General features: G+C 44.7%; 2 protein-coding genes and 1 pseudogene across 2 annotated transcripts in view; 2 read left to right on the plus strand and 1 right to left on the minus strand.

Annotated features, from left to right (window-relative positions):
• Positions 1-2712, plus strand: part of mapkbp1 (mitogen-activated protein kinase binding protein 1) — a 22950-nt gene extending 20238 nt beyond the window's left edge. The window contains 11 exon segments of the mRNA XM_062440768.1: positions 65-277; positions 440-521; positions 612-985; positions 1376-1549; positions 1593-1789; positions 1854-2027; positions 2029-2133; positions 2135-2207; positions 2295-2380; positions 2463-2565; positions 2568-2712. Coding sequence (XP_062296752.1) covers positions 65-277; positions 440-521; positions 612-985; positions 1376-1549; positions 1593-1789; positions 1854-2027; positions 2029-2133; positions 2135-2207; positions 2295-2380; positions 2463-2565; positions 2568-2680 — 1694 coding nt within the window. The 3' untranslated portion in view covers positions 2681-2712.
• Positions 2713-5761: 3049 nt separating this feature from the next.
• LOC134001201 (complement C1q tumor necrosis factor-related protein 3-like) lies at positions 5762-6473 on the minus strand. The gene is made up of 2 exons (XM_062440770.1): positions 6329-6473; positions 5762-6042 (listed from the first exon to the last, which is right to left on the minus strand). The coding sequence occupies exons 1-2, from the start codon at positions 6471-6473 to the stop codon at positions 5762-5764; spliced, it is 426 nt and encodes a 141-aa protein (XP_062296754.1).
• Positions 6474-16117: 9644 nt separating this feature from the next.
• Positions 16118-17663, plus strand: LOC134001202 (uncharacterized; annotated as a pseudogene).
• Positions 17664-24599: the final 6936 nt, after the last annotated feature.

Raw genomic sequence — 24599 nt, forward strand, 5'->3', positions numbered from 1 at the left:
AGAGACAGAGAGAGAGAGAGAGAGAGAGAGAGAGATGTGTCATCAGTCTTTTTTTCTCTCTCAGACTTGGAGCACACTGAGCCTCTCAGGAGTGGACACTCCTCTGAGGTGGAGATGGAGGAGGATGAAGAGGAGAGAGGAGGAAGAGGAGGAGGAGCAGCAGGAGCAGCAGGAGGGGAGGAGGAGGTCAGAGGGTCTCAGCTCGTCCCTCAGACTCCGGACCAGGAAGCTTTCCTGAAGGAACATTTTGTCACACTGGCCGAGCTCTCAGGCTCAGGTAGGTCCAACAGCAATCACTGACCTGCTCACCTGATCAGCCTTACCTGATGTGATGACGATGTGATGATGAAGATGATGATGATGATGATGATGATGATGTGATGATGAAGATGATGATGAAGATGATGATGATGATGATGATGATGTGATCTCTCCTCAGGGAGTCCCAGCAGAGGGTCTCACAGCTCCAGTGAGAGTCTCAGCATCTCCTCCAGGTTTCTCTCCCAGAATTCAGCTGCAAGGTAAAAACAACATCTGATAATCAATCACATGATCAATCTGCTGATCAGGAATCATGAGTCTCTTCCTCTTCCTCTTCCTCTTCCTCTCAGTCGGCCGGTGCTTCCTCTCTCATCTCGGACCACTGGATCAGGAGGAGGGGGGGCAGAAGTGAAGACCCGTCCTCTGGTCTCTGAGGTCCGACCTCTGATGGACCAGAACCAGAACCGGAACCAGGACCGGAGGGTGTCATGGAACCAGAACCAGCCTCCTCAGATCCAGAACCAGGTCCAGGTCCAGGTCCAGGGCCGGGTGGATGAGGAGGCGTCCCCCGCCCCACAGACCCTCCGTCCCTCCCCCATCAAGAAGAAGCTCCACACAGAGTCCAGGAGGAACCTGGGCCCCACGGCCCGGGCCGCCTCCTCACACCTGAACTCCTCTGGACTCAGGAAGGCCCAATCAGTGAGCAACCTGCTGAGTGACACAGGTAACACATGACACCTGACACATGTAACATGACACATGACACATAACACATGACACATGACACATGACACATGTAACATGACACATGACACATGTAACATGACACATGACACATGACACATGTAACATGACTCATGACACATGACACATGTAACATGACACATGTAACATGACACATGTAACATAACACATGACACATGACACATGACACATGACACATGTAACATGACACATGACACATGACACATGACACATGTAACATGACACATGACACATAACACATGACACATAACACATGACACATGACACATGACACATGTAACATGACACATGACACATGTAACATGACACATGACACATGACCCAGGTAACATGTGACTCTCTCTCTCAGGTGAAGCCTCCGTGTCCACCTGTCGATCATCCAGAGACGTCTCCCCTCAGCTCCTCCTCCCCCCTCAGCGTCCCACCACCCTCCCCTCCTCCCCCAGACGCCCCCCCTCCACAGCCCCTCCCTCTCAGAGACCTAGCCCCGCCTCCCCTCGCTCCCCCCCAGCAGGAAACAGCTGTCGCCGCGGCAGCCGTCACCGTGGCAGCTGTTGCCGCGGCAGCCGTCACCGCGACAACGCCCAGGAAGTCTTCCTCCTCCTCGTGTTCATCGTCAGCGTCTCGTTCCTACATGAGCCCGACGGCCAGCTCCATGGCCAAGATCTCCCGCTCCGTCTCCATGGGCGACAGCCTCAACGAGCCCCCCGAGGACCCCGCAGTGACATCATCATCTTCATCATCTTCCTCAACAGCGGCAGCAGCAGTCGGGGGGGGTGACCTCCTCTTCCTCCTCCTCCTCCTCCTCCTCCTCTCAGGTCAAAGAGGGTCCACCTCCTCTTGTTGCTGTGGTGCCCTCCAGTGCAGCTCTGGCTGCACCTCCTCACGCTGCTGTCATCCCCGTTGTCGTTGCCCCCCCCACCTCCTCATCTTTGGGTAACCATGGTAACCAGACGGTGCCTCCCGCCCGTGGTCTCCAGGCACGAGTCCCCGGCGCCAGCAAAACCGCTGCCTGACAAACTCTCCCTCGCCTCCTTCTCGCCCTCCACCAAGACCTCCTGCTCCTCCTCCTCGCCTCGGCCTCCCCCCGTCGCCGTTTCCCCCCTGACCCCCCCCCCCACAGGAGGAGGAGCCCCAGACTGCTGCAGGCGGCGGCGGCGTGGAGCACAGAGATGATGCAGGTTTGGACTCTCTTCCTCCTCCTCCTCTTCCTCCTCCTTCTCTGAGGAGCCAATCAGCTGTCAGTGACCTCTTCTCTCTCTTTGCAGACGAGCCAATCAGTGTGGAGAACTGCAGAGCTCTGACCAATGAGCTGCAGAGCTGCTTTAAGAGAGCAACACACCTGTACAGGAAGGTGAGTTACTACAGGTAGACAGTACAGATGAGTCATGTTGTAGGTGTTTGTTCTTTATGCTGATTGGCTGCTGTCTCTCCAGGTGAGCGGCTCCTGTTCAGGTGACTCCGCCCCCGAACAGCATCAGATGGCCGGCGTCCTATCAGAAGCCTTCCAGGCCATGAGGGCGGAGCTAGACTCGCTGCCGGGCATGCTGGAGTGGAGGGGGGGCTGCTGGGGGGGGTGAAGACGGCGGCGCTCCTGGAGGAGTATTCACTGCTCCTCCTGCAGGCGGTGCAGCAGAGAGTCCACAACAGATAGACCTCCTCACTGCTCCTCCTACCTGCTCCTCATCCTCCTTCCCCCCCCCCTTCCTCCTCCTCCTCACTGCTCCTCCTCCCCCCCCCTCCCCCCCCCCCCCCCCCCCCCCCCCGATGAAGGACCTGAAGCCATTTTTGATTTTAAGGATTTTTTTATTGTTACGGAGATGTTTTGAGTCTTAACGAGCGACGCATCACTTATTTTTTAGAACTTTCGGATCATTCCTCACTTCCTGTTTCCTGTTTCCTGCTTCGTGTCCCGTCAATATGAAGGATTATTGATTATTGATCGACAGCAATACAAGAACAAACTTTATTGATCTTTCATTCGACAGACGTCACTTCCTGTTCTGTTACCATGGAAACACAAAGACTTTAAAATTTCGTTGTTACATTTTTATTTTATTTATGAACTTCCTGTTTCATTCTCACAGCGACGACCAACTCCTGAAACTTTATTTAAACTGACGACATTCCCATCAGCCTCAGCTGCTCCGAGCTAGCCGCTAACATTAGCGTGCTCGCTGTTAACGTTAGCGTGCTAGCTGCTAACATTAGCGGGCTCGCTGCTAACATTAGTGTGCTAGCTGCTAACGTTAGCGTGCTCGCTGCTAACGTTAGCATGCTAGCTGCTAACATTAGCGTGCTAGCTGCAGACTTTACGCTGCGTCTCGAACCCACGACTCTGATCTCTGAACAGGAAGTCATCATCGGTGTATAAAACTATTTATTTCTTCACATGTACACCAACGATAATAATTAACGTCGTTATTAAATATAAATAAATACGATTCAGGTTGTTTACGGATCAGCTGACTCGTGTGTAATGTGCTGCTGTCACCACTAGGTGGAGCAGAAAGGTCAAAGTTCAGCAGAATTCATCTGATTTAAAAAAGACTATTTAAGAACATTTTATAGAATATGATGAATGTTTGATGCTGATTTTGGTTAAATTTACACATTCACATATAAAATGTGAATCAGCTGCACCAACATTTAAAAATGATGCATTTTATTTCTATTTTATGTAAACTGAGTCACATTAGTTGAAATCTGTCAGACGTAAAAACAAAGTATGAAATTCTGATGAACTTTCTGGATTTGAGACGCAGCATTTCATCACATGACGGAGACGGTCACGTGATCACATGACGGAGACGGTCACGTGATCACATGACGGAGACGGTCACGTGATCACATGACGGAGACGGTCACGTGATCACATGACGGAGACGGTCACGTGATCACATGACGGAGACGGTCACGTGATCACATGACGGAGACGGTCACGTGATCACATGACGGAGACGGTCACGTGATCACATGACGGAGACGGTCACGTGATCACATGACGGAGACGGTCACGTGATCACATGACGGAGACGGTCACGTGATCACATGACGGAGACGGTCACGTGATCACATGACGGAGACGGTCACGTGATCACATGACGGAGACGGTCACGTGATCACATGACGGAGGCGGTCACGTGATCACATGACGGAGACGGTCACGTGATCAGTGTCTCTTCAGCTTAATGACTCACACGACACTTTATTATCTTTATTATTATTATTATTATTGTTGTTGTTCTGCTTCATAATTACAACGTTATGTGATGTCATCGTCAGAAACTGGTAACGATAAAAACTCCCAGCCGACCTGAACGCAGCGCTGAGGTCTGAGTCACATGACCAACAGATGATTGACAGCTGATGTTTAATTTGTGTTAAAATTTAATTATTGTTAATTTTCTGATACTAATAATCTGAGGTGAGCTCAGACAGGAAGTGTTTGTATTTATTATGTTAATGAGCTGTTACACTACTGACTCTTTTCTTATTGATTACTGATTATTGATTATTGATGATGTACATTTTATAATGTTATTAGAAACTTTTTGGAGGTTTTTAACAGTTTGTTCACATCGACTGTTTCAAGTTCAGTTTGAAATATTTTAATGTTTTTTTGTCAAAATTTAATAAAAATTTGACTTTCTGAGAAAAAACGTTTTTATTTTTCTTTTACATGTCAGAGATTTTAACATTCAGTCACATGATCAACAGGAAGTCGACGTGTTTAAACAAATAAAAGTCTGTTCTTCAATATTTTATTTTTTACTGAACATTTATTTTACAGCTACTGTACTTAATAAACTCAGATTCAGTAATTAACACAAACACATAATTAATCATATTTAATAATTACAGTGACTCACATTTTACAACATTTACGTTTTCTGACACTAGTTTAATTAAAGCTGAACAGGAAGTGTCAAAATAAAAGTAGTCTGCTGTTAATGTCACTTTATGAGGTTTTAATATGTAGATGTGTGTGTGTGTGTGTGTGTGTGTATGTATGTGTGTGTGTGTGTATGTGTGTGTGTTTCTGTGTATGTGTGTATGTGTGTGTATGTGTGTGTGTGTGTGTGTGTGTGTGTGTGTTTCTGTGTATGTGTGTGTGTGTATGTGTGTGTGTGTGTGTGTATGTGTGTGTGTTTCTGTGTATGTGTGTGTATGTTTGTGTGTATGTGTGTGTGTGTGTGTGTGTTTCTGTGTGTGTGTATATGTATGTGTATGTGTGTGTGTGTGTGTGTGTTTCTGTGTGTGTGTATATGTATGTGTATGTGTGTGTGTGTGTGTTTCTGTGTATGTGTGTATGTGTGTGTGTGTGTGTGTGTGTGTGTGTGTGTGTGTTTCTGTGTATGTGTGTGTGTGTATGTGTGTGTGTGTATGTGTGTGTGTGTGTGTGTATGTGTGTGTGTTTCTGTGTATGTGTGTGTATGTTTGTGTGTATGTGTGTGTGTGTGTGTTTCTGTGTATGTGTGTGTATGTTTGTGTGTATGTGTATGTGTGTATGTGTGTATATGTGTGTGTGTGTGTGTGTGTGTGTGTGTATGTATATGTGTGTGTGTGTGTGTGTGTGTGTGTAATTACTCCATGGAGTGTGTATATATTTGTGTACTTACAGTGTTTTTGTACTTTGTAAACATGTTGTCATTATTTCCTGTAATGACGTCATACTGTAGTCCGGTCTGAGAGCAGAGATAGTTTGTAGCTGACAGGATGTCTCACTCGGCGGTCAGAGCGGGAACAGCAGGAAGCCCGAGAACACGCTGAAGTTCCTGGAGTCATCGTAGAGCCGGTAGCTGGCGGGGAGGCCGAGCCGGACCAGGTCGCCCTCCTCCAGCTGCAGAACCACAGCGTTGGACGTGGAGGCGTAGCCACCGTGGTCGTTCAGGTCCAGGTTGAAGATGATTGGCTGGTTGTTGCGGTACAGGTAGAGACCCATGTAGCCTTTCAGGTAATCTGCAGCCGTGAAGCTGAAGAAGTAAAGTCCTCTGAGCGGAGCGGTGAACACGCCTGCAGGACGACGGTTCAGCTCAGTATAAACATATAAACATTAGATTACTCTTCACTTAAAGCTGAAATCATTACATTAAAACACAACTTCTATATTATTATTATTATATTATTGCACTTGTCTGTAACGTTGCTCCCAGAATGTTGGTTTGAATAGTGAACCATAAATAAAATGATTATTATTATAACAGTGAGGCTCCTCCTCTTTACAATCATCTTAAATGTGAATTTAATCAGCAGGAAACAGGAAGCAGGAAGCAGGAAACAGGAAACAGGAAGCAGTCACCTGCAGTCTGGTTGTAGCCTCGGCCGATGTTGGTGATGATTTTAGAGAAGATCAAAGTCGTCTCGAAATCAAACGGACCAACTGATCCTGAATCTGTCAGACCGGCCGAGAACGCCACCTTCATCTGGTCTGGAAGAAACATCATCTTCATCATCATCATCATCCTCCTCATCATCATCATCATCATCACCATCATCCTAAGCATCCTCATCATCACCCTCCTCCTCCTCATCATCATCATCCTCAGCATCCTCATCCTCATCATCATCATCATCATCATCCTCATCATCATCCTCTTCATCATCATCCTCATCATCCTCCTCCTCATCATCATCATCATCATCCTCCTCCTCCTCATCATCATCATCCTCCTCATCATCATCCTCATCATCATCACCATCATCATCCTCAGCATCCTCATCATCATCATCATCATCATCATCATCATCATCATCATCACCATCCTCAGCATCCTCATCATCATCATCAGCATCCTCCTCATCATCATCATCACCATCATCATCATCCTCAGCATCCTCATCATCATCAGCATCCTCCTCCTCATCATCATCATCATCATCATCATCATCCTCATCATCCTCATCATCATCATCATCATCATCATCACCATCCTCAGCATCCTCATCATCATCAGCATCCTCCTCCTCATCATCATCATCATCATCATCCTCATCATCATCATCCTCATCATCATCATCATCATCATCATCATCATCATCAACATCATCCTCCTCATCATCATCATCCTCCTCCTCCTCTTCATCATCATCATCATCATCATCATCATCATCATCCTCATCATCCTCCTCCTCATCATCATCATCATCACCATCAATCATATTTAGACCTAAATCAAACTTTTCCAGAAAGACACAAATCGGACTTTCGACAGCAGAATGTCTGAAAACAAACACGAACTACTTTATTGAGTCTTTTCTCTCCGGTTAAAATCAATGAATGTTTATAAAGTTCCAACCTGAGTTTGTGAGTTTCTGCAGCTGATCTTCAGTTTCATTCAGTCTGGAGCTCAAAGCTGAACATCAGAGAACAAACTTCAGTTATTTACAGACTCTTAAACTCTGAGACTCTGAATCAGCAGTTTATTACCTGAGCTTTGTGACTTCAGCTCATCCAGATGTTTCAGTCTGTCGTCCAACTCTGCAGACGGGGTGGAAGAGAAGAAGAAGAAGAAGAAAGGATGAACTGTGCCATATGTTGCTGTTCTTTGTGAAATCTTGTTTCTACTGTTTGTTTATCTGTGTTTTGGCTCCTCTGGGCCGCCGTAACTAACAGCTGGAGTTCAGTGTGTTGATTGATGAGCTTCTGATCAGACTGAACTTTAACAGGCTGAATCAGATCTGAGCTGAACTTTGGTTGAGCAGCAGCTGGATGATGTCACTCATTCATTTCCTGTTAGTCACTTTATCGTTTGGCTCATGTTACAACAAGCTTTGCTCTGTTTGCTGTGAGCATATTATTTATTATAGATTATCAATGTTTTATATATCTTAAATGTTCTTATGGCTCAGAGAGTGTTATCTACATGTCATTATATTGTTTAACCATCAATATAAAGACAATAAAGCTGCTACTACTAAAAAAAGTGTCCAATAATAAATAAACTCAAGAGTTTCATTGTTAATATTTTAATATTTCTTGAATAAATTCTTCTGAAAATTATCAGCTGATAAATTCAACATATAAATCTTTTTTTCAGGAGATTTGATGAAGAAATCAAATGTTAACATTATTTTAACTTCACAACTGAACACAGTTTATCTTCTGATCTGTAATGAACAGGTGGGGAGTTCTGGTCCTCTGAAATGAGGCCAACCAGGAAGTAACTTAAAACTGCATTCTATCAAAAGGCCACCAGGGGGCGACCGTTTTGGTGTCAAAAGGACTTCCGTCTCTATACAAGTCAATGGAGAATTCACCAACTTCTCACTTGATTTCTAACCTCAGTAAACGTTTTCAAAATGTGTTTATGGTCTCAATCGCTAGTTTAAAGCCTTCTTCAATGCAGTATGATGTTCATTTGGGACATTTTGGCCTCCCTGATTTTATATGTGACGATAAAGCAGGGTATGCATTAGGGCGTGGCTACGTGGTGATTGACAGGTTGATTGGTTCACAGGTTCAGGAGGGCGCCTCATGCTCCTCCTGATGCCCATATAAGTAGAATCCATGTTTTTATTTTTCCCAGCATGCACCGGAAATGTTCAAGATGGCGCTGCTCAGATCCGATACTATTGGCCTCCGAGCAGCAGTCCACAAACCAATGGGTGACGTCACAGATGTTACATCCATTATATAAACAGTCTATGGTAATGAATCAGCAGCCCTGTGCTGCCCCCTGCTGGCTGCTTTTATAATGAGCAGGATACACGTTTATATTTATCGTAAATCAACCACAGCATTGGTGATCATCACCATCATCATCACCATCATCATCACCATCATCATCACCATCATCACCACCATCATCACCACCATCACCATCATCACCATCATCATCACCATCATCATCACCATCATCATCACCATCATCACCACCATCATCACCATCATCATCACCATCATCATCACCATCATCACCACCATCATCACCATCATCATCACCATCATCATCACCATCATCACCATCATCACCACCATCATCATCACCATCATCACCATCATCATCACCATCATCATCACCATCATCACCACCATCATCACCATCATCATCACCATCATCACCACCATCATCACCACCATCACCATCATCATCACCATCATCATCACCACCACCACCACCATCACCATCACCATCATCACCATCACCATCACCATCACCATCATCACCACCATCATCATCATCATCATCATCACATCCAGCAGCTGACTCAGAGTTTACCTTCGCTCTTCATCCTCAGCTCTCTCAGCGTCTCCTCTCCGGCTCTCAGTCTGACCTGCAGCGCTGAAAGGAAATGACTCCCTTATATTTCATTTATATAGAACATTTTAAGACTTTTTAAGGACCCTGCAGACACATGATGTTACAGTTTCCTGCTCGTACTGAACACATTTACATACATGACGCAGCTCACCTGTGTTTACTGTCGTCAGTTCAGTCGTCTGCTGCTCAGTGACGTTCAGTCTCAGACTCACAGCGAACAGCTCGGCTTCATGATCTGAAATCACATTTATATCAAACACATTAAATCAGAAACTTATCTATCTATCTATCTATCTATCTATCTATCTATCTATCTATCTATCTATCTATCTATCTATCTATCTATCTATCTATCTATCTATCTATCTATCCATCCATCTATCTATCTATCTATCTATCTATCCAGTATGTCTTAGTCAGTGTTACCTGTGTTTACTGACTTCAGGTCTTCCAGCTGTTCCTCACTGACTCTCAGTCTGACCTCCACACCTGGACAGGATATGATTCATATGTAATTCATTGATTAATAGTTAATGAAGCCATGTTGAAGAGTTAATGATGTTACCTGAACTGAGAGTTTCCAGCTGTGTCTCAGTAGATCTCAGTCTGACCTCCAGAGCTGATCAATAATCACATTTTATTTATTGACATATTTACTGAGTTTCAGCTCCTCAGTAAAGCCCAGGTTGATCACATCAATCATACAAAGTGTTTAATCTACCTGTAGAGTTGTTGTAGCTTTCTGTCAGTCTGGACTCCATGAAGGAAACTTTATCAGTCTGAACTGAAACAAGAAAATCATCACAAACTTTAAACAAACATTTTAATCAACACTTTAATAACTTTAATGTCATTTACCAGTAATAAAAAATAAAGTATTTCTCTAATCTTATAAAAGCAGTGATGTGAGTTTCACACATTCTTAGAGGATCTGCAGGTTCTCTGAAGAACCCTCACATGTTTCAGGTTCCCAGTTAAAGGAGTTCTGCAGAGAACCATGTTGGATCCTCAACAGTCTCAGTCTGAACAACCAAGAAATGTTTCTCAGTTTGAGATCAAATGTTTCACTTTATTTCAACAAGTCATTAAAATGAATGTTAGTTTGAAACCTTCAGTGTTACCTGTGTTTACTGACTTCAGATCTTCCAGCTGTTCCTCACTGACTCTCAGTCTGACCTGCAGCTCTGTGGAGTAAAAAGTATTTATCTGATTGATGACTGTTTAGACTTTAAGACTGTCCCCCCCCCCCCACATTGTAAATCTACAGTTTAAAGCACATGATTAGATAGATAGATACTTTATGAATCCTGAAGGAAATGATTACTTGTGTTTTCAGTCTTCAGTGTGTTCAGCAGAGTCTCAGTGGAGTTCAGTTTGGATGTTTGATCTGAAAACATGTTGATGTTTGTTTCTGATGATCAGTTTATCATTTGATATGTTTGATTGTTCTTCAGACAGTTGTTTACCTGCGCTGTCAGTCTGCAGCTGCTGCAGTCCCATCTCTGCAGAGTTCAGTCTCTCCTCCTGATGTTCCAGCTGTTCCTCTCTGACTCTCAGTCTGACCTGCAGCTCTGTGGAGTAACAAGGATTTATCTGATTCATCAATAATTACCACTCATCTTCATAAACATATGACAGTAACCATACATCTACCTGTAGAGTTGTTGTAGCTTTCTGTCAGTCTGGACTCCATGAAGGAAACTTTATCAGTCTGAACTGAAACCATAAAATCATCTTTAATGTTTATAACAGAATTCTTCAGAGAACTTTGTGACAAACTTTCACTTTAATGTGAAACCTTCAGTGTTACCTGTGTTTACTGACTTCAGGTCTTCCAGCTGTTCCTCACTGACTCTCAGTCTGACCTCCACACCTGGACAGGATATGATTCATATGTAATTCATTGATTAATAGTTAATGAAGCCATGTTGAAGAGTTAATGATGTTACCTGAACTGAGAGTTTCCAGCTGTGTCTCAGTAGATCTCAGTCTGACCTCCAGAGCTGATCAATAATCACATGTTATTTATTGACATATTTACTGAGTTTCAGCTCCTCAGTAAAGCCCAGGTTGATCACATCAATCATACAAAGTGTTTAATCTACCTGTAGAGTTGTTGTAGCTTTCTGTCAGTCTGGACTCCATGAAGGAAACTTTATCAGTCTGAACTGAAACAAGAAAATAATGATTAAAGTTTATAACAGAATTCTTCAGGGAACCATGTTGGATCCTCCACAGTTTCAGACTAAATAATCAATAAATGTTTTACTGTCTAAACTTTTTGTTTCAGATAATCGTCCCCTCATCGTGGTGGAGGGTTAGGGTTAGGTTTTGTCCCTGTGATCCTGGGAGCTGGGTTGGGGCAATAGCTCCTGGTAGGGTCTCCCAAGGCAAACTGGTCCCAGGTGAGGGTCCAGACTAAGAACGATTCAATTGGCAAGCTGCCAGACAGACCTGAGAAACCTAAACCAGTAGTGAGGGTGAACTGGGAATGTATGGTGGAGGCCCCCGTCCACAAGATCTTTAACTCCCACCTCCGGAGGAGCTTCTCCTGCATCCCCGGGGAGGTTGATGGATTCAGAGTGGACCATGTTCAGGACCTCAGATGTGGAGGCGGCAGCTCAGAGATGCAGCCGAAAGTCATTGGTGCCTGTTGGGGCAGCAACCTGAAAACCTGCTGGTGGACACCAGCAGTGAAGGAGGCCTTCAGGGCCTGGCTGGCTCAGCTTCCTGAAGCAGCGGCTTGGTCTGGTACTGAAGTAAAAACCCAGGTGTGGGAAGAGTTTGGTGAGACCATGGAGAAGGACTTTCGGTCGGCCTCAAAGAAGTTCTTGCAAACCATCAGGAGACTCAGGAAAGGGAAGCAGGGCTCGGTCCAGGCTGGTCTCAGTAGGGGGAGGGGGGATTGCTGACATCTAAACCCGACCAACATGTGCTCTATGGAGGCAGAGCTGGATGATCCCTGGCAGAGGTCTCTGAGGTAGTTAAACAGCTCCTCAGTGGGGGGGGGGGATTCACCCAGAGATGCTGAAGACTCTGGACATCGTGGGGCTGTCATGGAGGTCAGGAACCCATGGACTGGCAGACCGGAGGCTGCAACTATCAGGGATCACACTACTCAGCCTCCAGGAGAAGCTGCTGCTGAAAGGCTCCGGCTGACTGTCCAGGTGTGGCCCTCCTGTTCCTACTGCACATCTTACCTATTGTTCAGATCATTCGATCTCACGGTCTCAGTTTCCATGGTTACGCAGATGACATACAGCTCTACATAGATTCCCCCTCCAGAAGCTAACTGTCAGATCTACAACCTTGGATGCAAAATAACTTTCTCAAACTTAACTCCTCCAAAACTGAAGTTCTGCTCATTGGTTCTAAATCCTCCCTTTGGAGAACTTTGTGACAAACTTTCACTTTAATGTAAAACCTTCAGTGTTACCTGTGTTTACTGACTTCAGATCTTCCAGCTGTTCCTCACTGACTCTCAGTCTGACCTCCAACTCTGTGGAGTAAAAAGTATTTATCTGATTGATGACTGTTTAGACTTTAAGACTGCCCCCCCCCCCACACACACACTGTAAATCTAAAGTTTAAAGCACATGATTAGATAGATAGATACTTTATGAATCCTGAAGGAAATGATTACTTGTGCTTTCAGTCTTCAGTGTGTTCAGCAGAGTCTCAGTGGAGTTCAGTTTGGATGTTTGATCTGAAAACATGTTGATGTTTGTTTCTGATGATCAGTTTATCATTTGATATGTTTGATTGTTCTTCAGACAGTTGTTTACCTGCGCTGTCAGTCTGCAGCTGCTGCAGTCCCATCTCTGCAGAGTTCAGTCTCTCCTCCTGATGTTCCAGCTGTTCCTCTCTGACTCTCAGTCTGACCTGCAGCTCTGTGGAGTAACAAGGATTTATCTGATTCATCAATAATTACCACTCATCTTCATAAACATATGACAGTAACCATAAATCTACCTGTAGAGTTGTTGTAGCTTTGTGTCAGTCTGGACTCCATGAAGGAAAGTTTATCAGTCTGAACTGAAACAAGAAAATCATCACAAATGTCTACTTTCAAATATAAAACATGAAGTTATTAAATGACAGATTATTATCTTTAAATCATATAATTCATATAAATTAAAATTAGCAGAGTTTCCTATAAAAAACATAATTTATGTTCATAACAGAGTTTTTCAGGGAACCATGTTGGATCCTCCACAGTTTCAGACTGAACAATCAATAAATGTTTTACTCTAAACTTTTGTTTCAGAGTAAAAACTTTGAAGTCCTCCGAGAATCGTCCCCTCATCGTGGTGGAGGGTTATGGTTAGGGTTTGTCCCTGTGATCCTGGGAGCTGGGTTGGGGCAATAGCTCCTGGTAGGGTCTCCCAAGGCAAGCTGGTCCCAGGTGAGGGTCCAGACTAAGAACGATTCAATTGGCAAGCTGCCGGACAGACCTGAGGAACCTAAACCAGTAGTGAGGGTGAACTGGGAATGTATGGTGGAGGCCCCCGTCCACAAGATCTTTAACTCCCACCTCCGGAGGAACTTCTCCTGCATCCTTGGGGAGGTTGATGGATTCAGAGTGGACCATGTTCAGGACCTCAGATGTGGAGTCGGCAGCTCAGAGATGCAGCCAAAATGTCATTGGTGCCTGTTGGGGCAGCAACCTGAAAACCTGCTGGTGGACACCAGCAGTGAAGGAGGCCTTCAGGGCCTGGCTGGCTCAGCTTCCTGAAGCAGCGGCTTGGTCGGGTACTGAAGTAAAAACCCGGGTGTGGGAAGAGTTCGGTGAGACCATGGAGAAGGACTTTCGGTCAGCCTGAAAGAAGTTCTTGCAAACCATCAGGAGACTCAGGAAAGGGAAGCAGGGCTCGGCCCAGGCTGGTCTCAGTAGGGGGAGGGGGGATTGCTGACATCTAAACCCAACCAACATGTGCTCTATGGAGGCAGAGCTGGATGATCCCTGGCAGAGGTCTCTGAGGTATTTAAACAGCTCCTCAGTGGGGGGGGGGGGGGGGGGGGGGGCGGGGGATTCACCCAGAGATGCTGAAGACTCTGGACATTGTGGGGCTGTCATGGAGGTCAGGAACCCATGGACTGGCAGACCGGAGACTGCAACTATCAGGGATCACACTACTCAGCCTCCAGGAGAAGCTGCTGCTGAAAGGCTCCGGCTGACTGTCCAGGTGTGGCCCTCCTCTTCCTACTGCACATCCTACCTATTGCTCAGATCATTCGATCTCACGGTCTCAGTTTCCATGGTTACGCAGATGACATACAGCTCTACATAGATTCCCCCTCCAGAAGCTAACTGTCAGATCTACAACCTTGGATGCAAAATAACTTTCTCAAACTTAACTCCTCCAAAACTGAAGTTCTGCTCATTGGTTCTAAATCCTCCCTTTGGAGAACTTTGTGACAAACTTTCACTTTACACAGATAACATTCACAAATCTGAAGTTAATGTAAAACCTTCAGTGTTACCTGTGTTTACTGACTTCAGATCTTCCAGCTGTTCCTCACTGACTCTCAGTCTGACCTGCAGCTCTGTGGAGTAAAAAGTATTTATCTGATTGATGACTGTTTAGACTTTAAGACTGTCCCCCCCCCACACTGTAAATCTACCGTTTAAAGCACATGATTAGATAGATAGATACTTTATGAATCCTGAAGGAAATGATTACTTGTGCTTTCAGTCTTCAGTGTGTTCAGCAGAGTCTCAGTGGAGTTCAGTTTGGATGTTTGATCTGAAAACATGTTGATGTTTGTTTCTGATGATCAGTTTATCATTTGATATGTTTGATTGTTCTTCAGACAGTTGTTTACCTGCGCTGTCAGTCTGCAGCTGCTGCAGTCCCATCTCTGCAGAGTTCAGTCTCTCCTCCTGATGTTCCAGCTGTTCCTCTCTGACTCTCAGTCTGACCTGCAGCTCTGTGGAGTAACAAGGATTTATCTGATTCATCAATAATTACCACTCATCTTCATAAACATATGACAGTAACCATAAATCTACCTGTAGAGTTGTTGTAGCTTTCTGTCAGTCTGGACTCCATGAAGGAAACTTTATCAGTCTGAACTGAAACAAGAAAATCATCACAAATGTCTACTTTCAAATATAAAACATGAAGTTATTACATGACAGATTATTATCTTTAAATCATATAATTCATATAAATTAAAATTAGAGTTTCCTATAAAAAACAATTTATGTTCATAACAGAGTTTTTCAGGGAACCATGTTGGATCCTCCTCAGTTTCACACTGAACAATCAATGTTTTACACTAAACTTTTTGTTTCAGATAAACACTCTCACTTTGTATGATTTTCATATTTTGCATCACTGAGGATGTGTTCAGGTGCATCAGAAGATGTATTCAATAACTATTTGTTCTGGCGAAACCAGTGACGACCAGGAATAGGCTGGTGATGACTGGAGAGACAGTTGGCAGCTTGGAAAGACAGCACCCGGGTTGGGGAGGAATGGCAGCCCAAACCGCTTCTTCTGTGAGGAGGAAACCCATCAGCAAGCTACAGATCGAGTTATGGAAAAATACCCCCAGGAGAGCCCGAGATGGGGGGGGGGTGAGAACCCCAATCTGATGGACCAAATGGTAACGACCATGGCAACGGAGAAATGACGACGACCGCAACATGCAGATGCGGCCTCAAGATTCACCAGGCCAGGAAGTGTTTGGAGGGAGATGACGTGCCACAGCGCGCAGATGCTGCATCTGGTGAGACGCAGGAGGAGCCGGGCCAAGAAGCCCAGAGCCTCCATGTGGCACAACCAGTCCTCCCGAGTCTCACCCTGGGGAAGGTTCGAATCAAGTGGCCACAGGCCTGTAAGACGACAGTTTGGGAGCAGTTTGACGAGGACGTTGAAAAGGTGCTGGAAGCCTCTGAGAAAGAAGATGTAGACTGAAGGCTGCAGGCAATGACGACCATCATTATCAGTCTTACCCAGGAGAGGTTCGGCACAGAAGAGAAGAGACCTGTTCGGACTATTTACACCATGAACCAGAGGGCAGTGAAGATCCACAAGATTCGTCAGGAGTTGAAGTCCCTCAAGAAGCAGTACAAGGAAGCCAGTGAGGAGCAGCGCCCCCCTCTGGCAGAGTTTCAGGCCATCTTGAGGAAGAGGCTGATGTCTCTGCGCAGAGCAGAATGGCACCGAAGGCGCAGAAAGGAGAGAGCTAGGAAGCGTGTGTCATTCATTGCCAATCCCTTTGGCTTCACCAAATCACTGCTGGGGCAGAAGCGAGATGGCAACCTGGTCTGCTCAAAGGAGGAACTAGATTTGCATATCCAGAGCATCTACAGTGACCCCATCAGACAGATGGAGCTGGGTCAGTGTGACATCCTTGTAGACCCACCACCTCCCACCAAGGACTTTGATACCAGGGAGCCTCTTCTGAGGGAAGTCCAGGAGATTGTGAGGAAGGCAAGATCTAGCTCAGTCCCTGGACCAAGTGGTCTCCCATACAAGGTCTACAAGTACTGCCCATTGCTACTCAATAGACTCTGGAAGATCCTAAGAGTCATCTGGAGGAGAGGGAAGGTGGCACAACAGTGGAGATATGCTGAAGGGGTTTGGATCCCTAAAGAGGAGGATTCAAAGAACATCAACCAGTTCAGAATGATCTCACTGCTTAGCGTGGAAGATCTTCTTCAGCATAGGAGCAAGACAGCTGTCTCACTTCCTCTCCAACAACAACTACATAGATACGTCGGTGCAAAAGGAAAGGATCTCAGGAGTGCAGAGGTGTCTAGAACACACTGGAGTGGTGACTCAGCTCATCCGGGAAGCCGTGAGAACAAGGGAGACCTCACAATGCTGTGGTTAGACCTAGCCAATGCGTATGGCTCCATCCCCCACAAACTGGTCCAATCCACCATGACCAAACACCATGGGCCATACCATGTTGTAGATCTAATCCTGGATTATTACAATCAGCTCAGGATGAGAATCTCAGCAGGAGGAGTAACATCAGAATGGCCCCAGCTGGAGGTTGGGATGATCTCAGGCTGTACCATCTTGGTAAACCTTGTTTGCCCTTGCGATGAACATGATTGTCAAGTCAGCTGAGCCAGAGTGCCGGGGCCCCTGGACTCAATCAGGGATCTGTCAGCCACCAATCAGGGCCTTTATGGATGACCTGACAGTCACCACAGAGTCCGTGGGCTCGGGTGAGCTTCAAACCAGCCAAGTCCAGAACATTAGTGGTGAAGAAAGGAGGTTCCGATTCAACATCGAAGGGATGCTAATACCAACCATCTCAGAAAAGCCAGTGAAGAGCTTGGGGAAGGTGTTCGACAGCAGCCAAACAATGAGATGCTGGATCCAAGCAGAGAGGGTCTGGGCTCAGCCTTAGAGATCGGGTCAGGAGTTCAGACATCCAGGGGAGGCTAGGAGTAGAGCCGCTGCTCCTTCACATGGAAAGGTTGGATCCTCCACAGTTTCAGACTGAACAATCAATAAATGTTTTACTGTCTAAACTTTTTGTTTCAGATAAAAACTTTTCAAAAGTCTCTTTTCAAACTTTCTGTCACTTTGTACCAAATTCATATTTCGTATAAAACACAAAATGAATCTAGTTAGTTTGAACCCTTCAGTGTTACCTGTGTTTACTGACTTCAGATCTTCCAGCTGTTCCTCACTGACTCTCAGTCTGACCTCCACACCTGGACAGTCAATCAATCTTTATTTGTATAGCGCCAAATCACAACAAAGTTATCTCAAGGCACTTTACACATAGAGCAGGTTCTAAACCGTACTCTTCAAGTTTTAATTTATAAAGAGACCCAACATTCCCACATGAGCAAGCATTTAGCGACAATGGCAAGAAAAAACTCCCTTTTAACAGGAAGAAACCTCAGGCAGAACCAGGCTCAAAGTGGGCGGCCATCTGCCTCGACCGGTTGGGGTAGAGGGGAGAGAGAGGAAGAATAGGAGAGAGAGAGAAGCACATAGAAAATAAACATTGAAGCTAGAAGGTCCGGGACTGGAATCTGTCATCCGGACGTCTACAGGCCCAGATTACCTGTGAGATGAGAAAGCACAGACAACTCCGGGGAAGAAGTGTAGGTAACTGAATGCATTAATAGTACATGAATGTTATTGGATATAGATGGATGGATAGAGAGAGAGAGAGAGGAGGAGAGAGGAGCTCAGTGCATCATGGAGGTAGGAGTCCCCCGGCAGTCTAAGCCTATAGCAGCATAAACTAGGAGCTTGCTAACTATAAGCTCTATCAAAAAGGAAAGTTTTAAGCCTACTCTTAAAAGTAGAGAGGTTGTCTGCCCTCCGGACCGAATCTGGGAGATGGTTCCACAGGAGAGGAGCCTGATAACTGAAGGCTCTGCCTCCCATTCTACTTTTAGAGATACTAGGTACCACAAGTAGGCCTGTGTTCTGGGAGCGCAGTGTTCTAATAGGTACATAAGGTACTATGAGCTCTTTAAGGTATGATGGAGCCTGACCAGTAAGAGCTTTAAAAGTGAGGAGAAGGATTTTAAATTCTATTCTTGATTTTATGGGAAGCCAATGCAGTGAAGCTAAAATAGGAGTAATGTGATCTCTCTCTCTAGTTTTTGTCAGAACGCGTGCAGCTGCATTCTGGACCAGTTGGAGAGTCTTTAGAGACTTGTTAGGACAGCCTGATAATAATGAATTACAATAATCCAGCCTAGAAGTAACAAATGCATGGATTAGTTTATCAGCATCATTTTGAGACAGAATATGTCTGATTTTTGAAATTTTACGCAGATGAAAATAGGCAGACCTTGAAATTTGTTTTATGTGGGAATTAAAGGACAGATCCTGGTCAAATATAACTCCTAGGTTCCTTACAGTAGTACTGGAGGCCAAAGTAATGCCATCCAGAGTAGTTATATCATTGGATAATGTGTTTCTGAGGTGTTTAGGGCCAAGCACAATAACTTCAGTTTTGTCTGAGTTTAACAGCAGGAAGTTACAGGTCATCCAGGCCTTTATGTCCTTGATGCATGTTTGTAGTTTAGTTAACTGGTTGATTTCATTAGGCTTTATTGATAGATATAATTGAGTGTCATCTGCATAACAATGAAAATTTATTGAGTGTTTCCGAATAATATTTCCTAAAGGAAGCATATATAAGGAGAATAGTATTAACTAAAGGAAGCATATATAAGGAGAATAGTATTAACTAAAGCAAGCATATATAAGGAGAATAGTATAACTAAAGGAAGCATATATAAGGAGAATAGTATAACTAAAGGAAGCATATATAAGGAGAATAGTATTAACTAAAGGAAGCATATATAAGGAGAATAGTATTAACTAAAGGAAGCATATATAAGGAGAATAGTATAACTAAAGGAAGCATATATAAGGAGAATAGTATTAACTAAAGGAAGCATATATAAGGAGAATAGTATAACTAAAGGAAGCATATATAAGGAGAATAGTATAACTAAAGGAAACATATATAAGGAGAATAGTATTAACTAAAGGAAGCATATATAAGGAGAATAGTATAACTAAAGGAAGCATATATAAGGAGAATAGTATTAACTAAAGGAAGCATATATAAGGAGAATAGTATAACTAAAGGAAGCATATATAAGGAGAATAGTATTAACTAAAGGAAGCATATATAAGGAGAATAGTATAACTAAAGGAAGCATATATAAGGAGAATAGTATTAACTAAAGGAAGCATATATAAGGAGAATAGTATTGGTCCAAGCACTGAACCCTGAGGAACACCATGTCTAACTTTTGTTTGCATGGAGGATTTATCATTGACATTTACAAACTGAAATCTATCTGACAGATAGGATTTAAACCAATTTAATGCTGTTCCTTTAATACCAATTAAATGTTCAAGTCTCTTTAACAGGATTTGATGATCAATAGTATCGAAGGCAGCACTAAGATCTAACAGGACGAGGACAGAGAGAAGTCCATTGTCTGATGAAGTTAGGAGGTCATTTGTAACTTTTACCAGTGCAGTTTCTGTGCTATGATGAGCTCTGAATCCAGACTGAAAATCCTCAAATAAGCTATTATTATTTAGAAAGTTACACAGCTGATTAACAACTGCTTTCTCGAGGATCTTAGAGAGAAAGGGGAGGTTCGATATGGGCCTATAGTTAGCTAGAACCTCTGAATCAAGAGTAGGCTTCTTAAGAAGTGGTTTAATGACAGCTACTTTAAAGGACTGTGGTACAGGATATGATTCATATGTAATTCATTGATTAATAGTTAATGAAGCCATGTTGAAGAGTTAATGATGTTACCTGAACTGAGAGTTTCCAGCTGTGTCTCAGTAGATCTCAGTCTGACCTCCAGAGCTGATCAATAATCACATTTTATTTATTGACATATTTACTGAGTTTCAGCTCCTCAGTAAAGCCCAGGTTGATCACATCAATCATACAAAGTGTTTAATCTACCTGTAGAGTTGTTGTAGCTTTCTGTCAGTCTGGACTCCATGAAGGAAACTTTATCAGTCTGAACTGAAACAATAAAATAATGATTAATGTTTATAACAGAATTCTTCAGGGAACCATGTTGGATCCTCCACAGTTTCAGACTGAACAATCAATAAATGTTTTACTCTAAACTTTTTGTTTCAGATAAAAACTTTGAAGTCCTCCGAGAATCGTCCCCTCATCGTGGTGGAGGGTTATGGTTAGGGTTTGTCCCTGTGATCCTGGGAGCTGTGTTGGGGCAATAGCTCCTGGTAGGGTCTCCCAAGGCAAACTGGTCCCAGGTGAGGGTCCAGACTAAGAACGATTCAATTGGCAAGCTGCCAGACAGACCTGAGGAACCTAAACCAGTAGTGAGGGTGAACTGGGAATGTATGGTGGAGGCCCCCGTCCAGGAGATCTTCACCTCCTCCGGAGGAACTTCTCCTGCATCCCCGGGGAGGTTGATGGATTCAGAGTGGACCATGTTCAGGACATCAGATGTGGAGTCGGCAGCTCAGAGATGCAGCCAAATGTCATTGGTGCCTGTTGGGGCAGCAACCTGAAAACCTGCTGGTGGACACCAGCAGTGAAGGAGGCCTTCAGGGCCTGGCTGGCTCAGGGGTCTCCTGAAGCAGCAGCTTGGTCGGGTACTGAAGTAAAAACCCGGGTGTGGGAAAAGTTCGGTGAGACCATGGAGAAGGACTTTCGGTCGGCTTCAAAGAAGTTCTTGCAAACCATCAGGAGACTCAGGAAAGGGAAGCAGGGCTCGGCCCAGGCTGGTCTCAGTAGGGGGAGGGGGGATTGCTGACATCTAAACCCAACCAACATGTGCTCTATGGAGGCAGAGCTGGATGATCCCTGGCAGAGGTCTCTGAGGTAGTTAAACAGCTCCTCAGTTGGGGGGGGGGGGGGGGGATTCACCCAGAGATGCGGAAGACTCTGGACATTGTGGGGCTGTCATGGAGGTCAGGAACCCATGGACTGGCAGACCGGAGGCTGCAACTATCAGGGATCACACTACTCAGCCTCCAGGAGAAGCTGCTGCTGAAAGGCTCCGGCTGGTTGTCCAGGTGTGGCCCTCCTGTTCCTACTGCACATCTTACCTATTGCTCAGATCATTCGATCTCACGGTCTCAGTTTCCATGGTTACGCAGATGACATACAGCTCTACATAGATTCCCCCTCCAGAAGCTAACTGTCAGATCTACAACCTTGGATGCAAAATAACTTTCTCAAACTTAACTCCTCCAAAACTGAAGTTCTGCTCATTGGTTCTAAATCCTCCCTTTGGAGAACTTTGTGACAAACTTTCACTTTAATGTAAAACCTTCAGTGTTACCTGTGTTTACTGACTTCAGATCTTCCAGCTGTTCCTCACTGACTCTCAGTCTGACCTGCAGCTCTGTGGAGTAAAAAGTATTTATCTGATTGATGACTGTTTAGACTTTAAGACTGCCCCCCCCCCCCCCCACACACACACACTGTAAATCTAAAGTTTAAAGCACATGATTAGATAGATAGATACTTTATGAATCCTGAAGGAAATGATTACTTGTGCTTTCAGTCTTCAGTGTGTTCAGCAGAGTCTCAGTGGAGTTCAGTTTGGATGTTTGATCTGAAAACATGTTGATGTTTGTTTCTGATGATCAGTTTATCATTTGATATGTTTGATTGTTCTTCAGACAGTTGTTTACCTGCGCTGTCAGTCTGCAGCTGCTGCAGTCCCATCTCTGCAGAGTTCAGTCTCTCCTCCTGATGTTCCAGCTGTTCCTCTCTGACTCTCAGTCTGACCTGCAGCTCTGTGGAGTAACAAGGATTTATCTGATTCATCAATAATTACCACTCATCTTCATAAACATATGACAGTAACCATACATCTACCTGTAGAGTTGTTGTAGCTTTCTGTCAGTCTGGACTCCATGAAGGAAACTTTATCAGTCTGAACTGAAACCATAAAATCATCTTTAATGTTTATAACAGAATTCTTCAGAGAACTTTGTGACAAACTTTCACTTTAATGTGAAACCTTCAGTGTTACCTGTGTTTACTGACTTCAGGTCTTCCAGCTGTTCCTCACTGACTCTCAGTCTGACCTCCACACCTGGACAGGATATGATTCATATGTAATTCATTGATTAATAGTTAATGAAGCCATGTTGAAGAGTTAATGATGTTACCTGAACTGAGAGTTTCCAGCTGTGTCTCAGTAGATCTCAGTCTGACCTCCAGAGCTGATCAATAATCACATGTTATTTATTGACATATTTACTGAGTTTCAGCTCCTCAGTAAAGCCCAGGTTGATCACATCAATCATACAAAGTGTTTAATCTACCTGTAGAGTTGTTGTAGCTTTCTGTCAGTCTGGACTCCATGAAGGAAACTTTATCAGTCTGAACTGAAACAAGAAAATAATGATTAAAGTTTATAACAGAATTCTTCAGGGAACCATGTTGGATCCTCCACAGTTTCAGACTAAATAATCAATAAATGTTTTACTGTCTAAACTTTTTGTTTCAGATAATCGTCCCCTCATCGTGGTGGAGGGTTAGGGTTAGGTTTTGTCCCTGTGATCCTGGGAGCTGGGTTGGGGCAATAGCTCCTGGTAGGGTCTCCCAAGGCAAACTGGTCCCAGGTGAGGGTCCAGACTAAGAACGATTCAATTGGCAAGCTGCCAGACAGACCTGAGAAACCTAAACCAGTAGTGAGGGTGAACTGGGAATGTATGGTGGAGGCCCCCGTCCACAAGATCTTTAACTCCCACCTCCGGAGGAGCTTCTCCTGCATCCCCGGGGAGGTTGATGGATTCAGAGTGGACCATGTTCAGGACCTCAGATGTGGAGGCGGCAGCTCAGAGATGCAGCCGAAAGTCATTGGTGCCTGTTGGGGCAGCAACCTGAAAACCTGCTGGTGGACACCAGCAGTGAAGGAGGCCTTCAGGGCCTGGCTGGCTCAGCTTCCTGAAGCAGCGGCTTGGTCTGGTACTGAAGTAAAAACCCAGGTGTGGGAAGAGTTTGGTGAGACCATGGAGAAGGACTTTCGGTCGGCCTCAAAGAAGTTCTTGCAAACCATCAGGAGACTCAGGAAAGGGAAGCAGGGCTCGGTCCAGGCTGGTCTCAGTAGGGGGGGGGATTGCTGACATCTAAACCCGACCAACATGTGCTCTATGGAGGCAGAGCTGGATGATCCCTGGCAGAGGTCTCTGAGGTAGTTAAACAGCTCCTCAGTGGGGGGGGGGGGATTCACCCAGAGATGCTGAAGACTCTGGACATCGTGGGGCTGTCATGGAGGTCAGGAACCCATGGACTGGCAGACCGGAGGCTGCAACTATCAGGGATCACACTACTCAGACTCCAGGAGAAGCTGCTGCTGAAAGGCTCCGGCTGACTGTCCAGGTGTGGCCCTCCTGTTCCTACTGCACATCTTACCTATTGTTCAGATCATTCGATCTCACGGTCTCAGTTTCCATGGTTACGCAGATGACATACAGCTCTACATAGATTCCCCCTCCAGAAGCTAACTGTCAGATCTACAACCTTGGATGCAAAATAACTTTCTCAAACTTAACTCCTCCAAAACTGAAGTTCTGCTCATTGGTTCTAAATCCTCCCTTTGGAGAACTTTGTGACAAACTTTCACTTTAATGTAAAACCTTCAGTGTTACCTGTGTTTACTGACTTCAGATCTTCCAGCTGTTCCTCACTGACTCTCAGTCTGACCTCCAACTCTGTGGAGTAAAAAGTATTTATCTGATTGATGACTGTTTAGACTTTAAGACTGCCCCCCCCCCCACACACACTGTAAATCTAAAGTTTAAAGCACATGATTAGATAGATAGATACTTTATGAATCCTGAA

Source organism: Scomber scombrus, chromosome 19, assembly GCF_963691925.1.
Source record: "Scomber scombrus chromosome 19, fScoSco1.1, whole genome shotgun sequence".
Taxonomy (NCBI): domain Eukaryota; kingdom Metazoa; phylum Chordata; class Actinopteri; order Scombriformes; family Scombridae; genus Scomber; species Scomber scombrus.

Excerpts from the sequence above, each read along its gene's own strand:
- LOC134001201 (XM_062440770.1), bottom strand. The coding sequence starts at position 6,473 with ATGATGTTTCTTCCAGACCAGATGAAGGTGGCGTTCTCGGCCGGTCTG. Across the intron at positions 6,043-6,328 it reads AGGCTACAACCAGACTGCAG|GCGTGTTCACCGCTCCGCTC; the intron begins GTGACTGCTTCC and ends GTCGTCCTGCAG.